Source organism: Neltuma alba, unplaced genomic scaffold (genome assembly GCF_004799145.2).
Source record: "Neltuma alba isolate B1F8T4 unplaced genomic scaffold, ASM479914v2 tig00012206_pilon, whole genome shotgun sequence".
Taxonomy (NCBI): Eukaryota; Viridiplantae; Streptophyta; class Magnoliopsida; order Fabales; family Fabaceae; genus Neltuma; species Neltuma alba.
In genome coordinates, this window is record NW_021636742.1 from 607,025 (window position 1) to 615,698 (window position 8,674).

At 33.6% G+C, this 8,674-nt stretch overlaps 1 protein-coding gene across 1 annotated transcript; it reads right to left on the bottom strand.

The window, feature by feature from the left end:
* Window positions 1-4,590: 4,590 nt before the first annotated feature.
* Window positions 4,591-5,049, bottom strand: LOC114724970 (cysteine-rich repeat secretory protein 38-like). Its single transcript, XM_028911436.1, has one exon. It carries the CDS (start codon window positions 5,047-5,049, stop codon window positions 4,591-4,593), a length of 459 nt encoding a protein of 152 aa, XP_028767269.1.
* Window positions 5,050-8,674: the final 3,625 nt, after the last annotated feature.

Sequence of the window (8,674 nt, forward strand, 5' to 3'; positions counted from 1 at the left end):
TTTGCGACGGAATCTCATAATCCGTCGCAAATTAATTAGCGACAGAAGTTTTAGCGACGGAATTATTTCTGTCGCTAATTGGTTTGCGACGGAATTCCGTCGCTGATTTCCGTCACAAAACGTTTTAGCGACAGAATTTCCGTCGCTAAATTCCGTCGCTAATTGTCTGTTTTTTTGTAGTGATTGTTGAGGAAATATCAATAGGTTAATTTTTTAAAAAAATTTATACATACTGTAAAATAAATCTTATATAAATGACCGCCTCAATTAAGTGTTATGCTAAGGACCCAAGGAGTAGTAAAACATGAAAACACTCGGCCAAAAGTTTTTACATTTCCTTCTTTCTATTATTATATTACTCATTGGCAAGAGGCAACACAATAAAGCAGATCAAAACCCCGCATCTGACTCATCAACCCAAATCTTTCTACTCATATTCAGATAAGAAAGAATAAAGCAAACTGAAATACCACATCCAGTACTTAAGATAAGAGTGAGATAACAAATTTGAGGATTTTAAAAAAATTAGTTAAATTGATTATTTGTTACAAACGTGTGTTGATCTCTCTAAATTGTTCTTTTTAATCTTATGTACTAGATGGTTAGAATTATTCCTTGGTAGAAAACCCTTACAATCAACAGAGATATTTTGGAGAAATATGAGAGACAAGATGGTTTGAGATTTTATATTTAAAACTAAATCTAATCCTTAACTAACTCTTATATTAAGAATCGGGGTTACTAATAAATTTGATACAAAGGTCAAAAACACTAATCAAGAATCAAAACAAACATATAAGCTTGGAAGTAGCTAACCACCAAACAGCAGGAAAAGTCAAGAGCCAGCATTAATTAGCTGCTTAAAATTGATGAAGGAAGACAGAAGCAGAAAAAAAGACTGTTCATTCCATATATCAGTTACATGAACGCGTATGAATATAGAATGAAGAGTATAGTTTCATCGAGGCAAGATCTCTGTGATGGATATTTCATTTGAAACCACTGTCTTGGAGCTCTGAGTTGTTTGATCGGAACTACATTCTGTTGACATTGTTGGATTTAAATGAATTAAGAATGGTGGCTCTCTTGGAGATGGCAATTCAATGGAAAGATTACTAAGATATGAAACAACTTCAGCCATTGTTGGCCTCTCATCTGGATTCTTTTGAACACATAATAGCCCAATCTGAACGCATCTCATTGCTTCTATTTGACAAGAAGATTCCATCAGACAAGGGTCCAATATTTGTAATGGTGTTCCCTCCTTCCAATGCTTCCAAGGCTCAAATGATATATCAAATAATGATGGTGCTCGAATTTCTTTGCATTAATTAATATACATTTGCATTAGATTAGATATGAAAATAAAATCAACAGAAACAATAGGTGACATAGATTAATACTTACATCATCTAAAAGGAATGATTCATACGATTTGGCATGCTTCTTGCTGCTAAATAGTTCTAAAATTATAACTCCAAGGCTAAAAACATCAGATTTTTCTGAAAAGAGAAGAAAAAAATATTGCTGTTAGTACCATCAAAACATGAAGAGATCAATATTGTGGATCAAAAAGAAAATTAAAAAAAAATATTGGCATTACATATAATTTATGCAACCATTTTTGGGAGAGGCGTACGGAGAAAATAAGAAATTCAGAACTTACTATGTTTCAACAATTCTTTTTGTATTTCGTTGGTCAGCAACTATAGTAATCATTCTGACCATACCAAAATATGATATTTTTGGATTTATCTCGTCATCTAATAAGATATTACAAGGTTTGAGATCCCGATGAATAACTTTGAGCCGAGAATGTTCATGCATGTAACAAAGTCCTTGCGCAATGCCTCTTATGATTTTGAAATGCTCAAACCAATCGAGTAATCGTTGCTTTTGAGGATCTATATAATTAAGTCAAATAATGATAAAAATCAATGTCAGTAACAAATTAGCTAGTGGGAGAACATAATCCATAATAATAAGCATGTGCATATGTAGAACTTTAACTAAAATGTAGAAATAAGGTTAGAAGTTTCATACATACCAAATAAAAAGAAATCAATGCTCTTGTTTGGCACATATTCATGGATAAGTATCTTCTCTTGCTCTTCCAAACAAAATCCCAATAAGGTCACTAAATTTCTATGTTGAAGTTTGGCTATCAATAATATCTCATTCTTGAATTTTAATGTTCCTTGTCTAGAACTTTTAAAAAGTCTTTTTACAGCAACTTCTCGTCCATCAGGAAGAACACCCTGAGAAGCATATAAAATTGAATTAGTATAAATGAAAACCAATCATCAGTTAATTTAGCATTATTATTTTTAGGATATTTTACCTTATAAACTTCTCCAAATCCACCTTTTCCTATTTTGTTCTCTTCAAAAAACTTATTTGTTGCAACTTCAATCGTTGCCAAACTAAATTGCAAGGACTTCACGTATGAAGTTTCTTCACCAACTGGACCAATATGAACATGAGAATGCCAAAGTAAGCATGCCAGAAATAATTAAAGATTTTCTTAAGTTGAAAAGCAAATAAGTAATATAATTACAGTTTTCTCTAAGAATAGCCTGCTTTCTTTTCCTTGTAACTTTTCTCCTTAGTAGATAGTAGCCCACCAAACAAAAAATTGTCATTGAAACTACAATGGGGACGATAATGTTGACATCATTTTGTGATCTGCTAGCTCTTCCTCCTGACGATTACATCACAAAAGGTAAATTTATCACCTAAGGTGTTATTAAGAGCATATGATAGCTCATCGTGAAAAATAATGTAATGGAGAAAACAAATAGTATTATAAGATTTTGTCCTTTTTTATCAATTTTATCATTGTGCTCGTTAAGTTGCTTTTGGAAAAGAGAAACACTTAAGTAGTCTAACAAATTAAAAGAGCATATATAATTGCTCAATCTAAGGATTTTTCCACCATATCTTCTCACATGGCAATTGTTCAATCCATTGATCTAGAAGGTTCATTATCACTTAATATTATATCAATAAATAAAGGTATGCATTTCGCTATCCCTTCTCTTAATATTTTATTTATTTCTCTTAGTTATTCTCTCTCCCACTATCTCTCAAACACAGTAGATGAGCATACAAGCAACATGAGATGCAACTTTCAATCCTCAACCCACCTTTCAAATTGGCAAAACGCTATCTCTATACTCCCTCCTATCTTTTACCTTATCTTTTGTATAGGGAAAAATTATAGGGAGAAGAGAATATTAGGGGAGAAAGATTTTAAAGAAAGTTTTCTTACCTGGTATTCCCTTTCCACATTCTATTTTCCTTCCCACTTTTTCCTCTACCTAAACAGAGAAGTAGTGTACAAGCTCCAGTAATAAAAGCTACAGCCTCTGATACTGAGTATGAGATCCACTTTGTATTGCAAATGTAGCATTAATTACAGGAGTCAGTTGATTACTTGATTAATTAGTAAGAGAGTTTTATAATTAGTTAGATATATTGGGTGAAAAAAAAAACAATATTTTGAACAAAATATGTCAAATCATAAAACATGCATGAGATCTTAACAATAAGGAAAAGAAGGAGCACATCTTAAGAATTTTTTTTTTGTTTTTGAAAATTCCAAATCAATTTACAGAAGATTGTAATGATCTCAATTCCAAAATACCTCAGCACAATGGAATCATCAACATATATTTAATATTCAATCCAGTTATAACTATAGGCATACGAGAATACATTCAAATAGTATTGTAAACGAACTGATAGAAACAGATAAAAGATACAGAGGGGAGGGAAAGAGATGGAAGCCACAGAGAGAGGATTCCCAAGAGTGCTCTCAGAATATTCACATTTTCCATCTCCTCCTTTGGCTGGGCAAGCATATGCCATTTGGGCTTACTTCTTAGGTCATTTTCTGAGCCCACTTCTTTTGGAATCATGACAAAGATATAGGTGAATCAACTTACAGAAGATATAGGTGAATCATCAGCAATTGTTGTGATGTCACATGAGCTTAAGAAATTAATTATCTCCCAATTAGACCCAATGAAGATAAAATTTCAATCAATTGATAATACTGAATATTGAATTGTTTTCTTAAAAAAAGTTAGATATTTTAAAAGTCCATAAACTTTGAGATCCTTATAAAAGAATTGTCATATGACCACTTTGATCTTATCCAACCGCACATATTCGAGTAGTCAAACTTTTCAAAGCAATCAAACTCCATAATATAAGATTAAGTGCAGAGATACCTTTCGAGGAAGTAGTATTGCTAGATGGAGCAAGAACAGTAATGGTGGGCAATGATAATTGTAATGAATCAATAACTGTAGGATCGTAGAACAGAACATGATCAAATCTAATATTGCAGCTGAATTTGATCACTCTCCCACCAAACGTTTTCTCACAACATACTGATATATCCGAGATCGCCTTTAGCAAGCAGGCGTCACAATCTTGCTGAGACAAATCAGGCATGCGCTGAGAAAGACCATAAACTGTTCGAGACTTATCCAGTGTCGCATTTCCCCTAGCCACCTTACGATGAGAATCACCAGCCACAGCTATACTTTTCAAATTCAGCATCAGACGATGGAGCGAAACTTTTTACTTGTCTGGATCTTTATTTACCGTTTCTGGGTTGCTATTGAAAGCGTAGTAAAAGTCAGGATATTGGTATATCCCAGAAATTGAAGGATTTGAGGATCGAAAAATGCACAAGTCATAGTATCCAAATGCTTCCTTTTGATTGGGACACAGCTTTAGGAGAAGGATAGTGGCATTGTTGATGCAACTACGGCAAGTATCTGGCTTCACATCTCCTCTGCAGAGTCCAAATGCTTTAACTGTGTCAGGGTCTTCGCCATAAGAGTAAGTGTAGAAGCCAAAGTCAATTTTTGTGTCGGAAGTGAAATTAGAGAGAAGGATATTGAGCTTGGTGTGGTAGGAACTTGTGTTTGTGAAGTTACCACTTTGATTGAAGCACTTGTAATATACGAAAGGCTGGGCGGTGAGAATGAGAAGATGAGAGAGGAAAGAAACAAGAGCCAAAGAAATGATAGACATGATCATGAAGGAATTACAGAGACGAGCATTTCGGGCTAATTTTATGGACGGGTGGTAAGTTGTTGGTAATACCACATATAAGCTGTTTGGATCACAAATTTAAAAAAAAAGGCGAGACAATGCTACTTTCAAACAACAGATTCGATTTCCTACCGCGAATCTGAATGGGCATGAACATATATCTGAAGAGATACTTGTGAAGTTTAAACGAGTGATTCTCACATTTTACTTCTCTAAAGTAGTAGAGCATGACGAGCCCTACCGACATTTTACTTCTCTAAAGTAGTAGAGCATGATGAGCCCTACCGACCACTCTTCTCAATCTTTTCCTCGTCTCATCAAAGCATTGTGGGGTTCATCTTTTTTCTAAAGAGAAAGAAATGATATGATAGCCTGCAAAAAAAGAGAAATGATAGCTATTGTCTTGTTCTGATAATGAGCGGAGGGACCGGACTCAATTATGACCAATGGTACGTGCGAATATCGATTGATCTTATCCTTTTTGAAGTTTTCCCAGAAAACAAAAAACGTACTTTTGAAGTTTTGAATACAAGGTGAGGGTGAAGGGACAAATTTGTCTATTGTAATATTCAAAAAAAAAAAAATCAGGCATCATAATAAAATATTAGGTGCAAAAATATCCATGAACATTTCAAAACAGGGTAAAAATACTATCTCTGTTAAATGCTTCAAACGTCCGTTTTGTGGGTCCCACCAAATACACACGTGTCAGCATTTGGTCTCTCTTATCTTTCGTTTCTCTCTTCCCCTCATATCCTTCATCTCTCTCGTCTCCGTCGACTCTCTCCATCTCTCTCTCTCAGCTCTTACCCTTCCAGTCAACCCTCCCTCTCTCACGCTGATTAGTTGCTCCTCCTTTCCAAAATCATTGGCGACTTTAAATCCCCTCCATCATCTCCACCAAGGGCATTGTCATCCACTGGCATGAATGATTTGTCTTCATTCCAACAACTACAGCGGCGGCAGCCGAGACAAGGAGGTATTGTTGGCTCACCACCGATTACTTGTGGTGAGATTTGAAGAAGTTTAGGTCTGGTAGGAGCTTTTCCAAGCCATTGAGGCCTAAAGCTATCACACTACAAAAAAATGCTATTAGCTATGAAATTTAGCTATTGAATTTTTTATTTAGCAACAGAATTAGCGACGAATTAGCCATGGATTATCGACGGAAATGGATTAGCGACAGAATTTGTTCCGTCGCCAATTCTTTTTTGGCTAATTGGGTTAGCGACGAATTAGCAATGGAATTTTCCATCACTAATTACTGACGGAAATTTTCCGTTGCTAATTATTGATAGAAATTTCTGTCACAAATTAGCGACTAATCCGTCACTAACCCAATTTTTGGAAAAAACAATTAAAATGCCACATGGCATCTCTACTAGTTGCCACGTAATCACTGGCGACCACCTCCACATGTCCCTACCACGTCGATGATGATCACCACATGTCACTGCCACCTCACCTCTGCCTGTTATGTGTTACCACAACATAATTCCCTCATCAAAGTGACTTCTCCATGACTCAAACCCAAGATCTTATCTGTGCACGCGTGTAGCTTTAGTAGTTGAGCTGCAATGAACCTGTTGACTTATTATGTAAAATTAACTATGTATATAATATTCTTTTGCACAAACAATTACATATTAATATATATTATTAAAAACTAAAAATAAACTATATGATAATTTTAATTATAACTATTTTAATGAAAAATATTTTTTAAATATTTTTTTACTATTTACATATAATTTTTATTTTTAAAAAATATTTTTAATATAATTTTAATTTCTAATGACACTATTTTTGAATTTTAAATTATAAGTAATTTTTTTATAAATAATTTTTAAATTTTTTTTAATTAACATTGATAAGATATACAATTTAATTATATACGTATTATATTACATTATATTATATTATCTATATGTGTTTTATATATTTAACAAAAAACATTTACAATTAGTCAAAAAATCTTGTTATTCAAAAAATAACTACTATAATAAAATCTAATAAATTATTCTATATATAAAATTAAATGATTTGAATAGATTATGATAAACAATACTCTCCTACTTGTATATGTATCTTACGTAATTTATTGTTTTAAAATTTTTTGTATATACCATTTGTTTTTGTATTAAAGACCAAAATCAATCTTTATCATGGGTATTGATTATATCATGTTTACATTTTATTGTTTAATGATTGAATTTTAAAATTCACTTCAATATTAGTTTGTGTTCATATAAATTTATTTTTTAGTGACGAATTAGCAACGAAATTGTGACGAAATAGAATTAGTGATAGAAACTTTTGTGACAAACAATTTAGCAACAGAAATTTTTGACAGAAAAAATTCCGTTGCTAAATATTTATTGCTGATTTTTCGACAGAATTTAGCGACGAATAGAAATTTTATTACTAATCTGTCGCTAATATTAGTGACAGAATTTTTTCATCACTAATTTAGCGACGGAATTTCTTTCGGTAATCTGTCAAAAATTAGCAATGGAATAATATTCCATCGGTAATGACTTGTTTTTTTGTACTGTCATCGACTTGAACGCTGATTTTGAAGTTGATTTTAGGGAATTCAAGGATGATTTCAATATTGATGTGGACGCAGATGATGATTTAATGCTTGTTGTCAAACCCTTTGCTTCACCTGCACTAAGCCCTCTTAGAAGCTCTTGTCTCGTGGAAGGTAGTTTCTCAAGCCCTTTGCTTCATCTGCCACTATCTGTAAAAAATTTTGAAATTTGCTTCGGCTTTATATATCTAGCCTATGATTTTTGAAATTTGTTGTGGCAGGGGGAGTTGATGAAGGTTGTGGAGGAGGTGGAAATTTCTGGTTTGGCCGAATGGGTTTTGCTAATGAAAAGCAGAGGAAGACAATGCTGTTTATGGTGAAAGAAGGGAGCGTCGGCGTCAATAGTGGTGATAGAGGATACCGGCGCGGTTGTGGTGGAGGAAGAGATGAAATCAAAGGTTGATGGAGACAGATCTGTGAACGATGGGTCTCTAGTCTACATTTTTTCGTCTGAAGTCGGGTTTCTTGGTGATCTGTCAAAGAAGAAGAATATTTTAACAAATATTATTCTGCCACATCTGACTCCACATCACTAATTTTAGTCAAAATATTATTCTGAACAGTCAACGTTATCCATTTTAGGACCCTTTTTGAATCATCATGAGTATTTTTGCACCCAGTATTTTCTTATGGTGATTGATGCTCCTTTTGAATATTATAATGGGCAAATTTGCTCCTCCACTCTTGAATATAACTCCAATTAAACTTATTGATTCTGGAGCTGCAGAAAAATGTATGTCTAATTGAAGTTTCCAGTGCGTTACGTTGACAAGATTGAAGGCATTGCGAAAGACGTAGACAGCAAATAATGATTAGTGGGCGATATCTGTTTTAAGGATATGTTTACGAACACCCAAACAAGTTATTAGCTTCACGGGTTAACAATAATGGTTCAAAGATTCCATTAATCTTAACTTTTCCGGTCCCCGTCCAGAAATAAAAGATTCCACTTCAACTTTGTGTTTCTCTTACTTTCTCCTATGTATAATTAACAATAGTGAATATGCATAT

What these genes read in the sequence shown, in the direction of transcription:
- LOC114724970 (XM_028911436.1), bottom strand. Translation starts at nt 5,049, where the DNA reads ATGTCTATCATTTCTTTGGCTCTTGTTTCTTTCCTCTCTCATCTTCTC.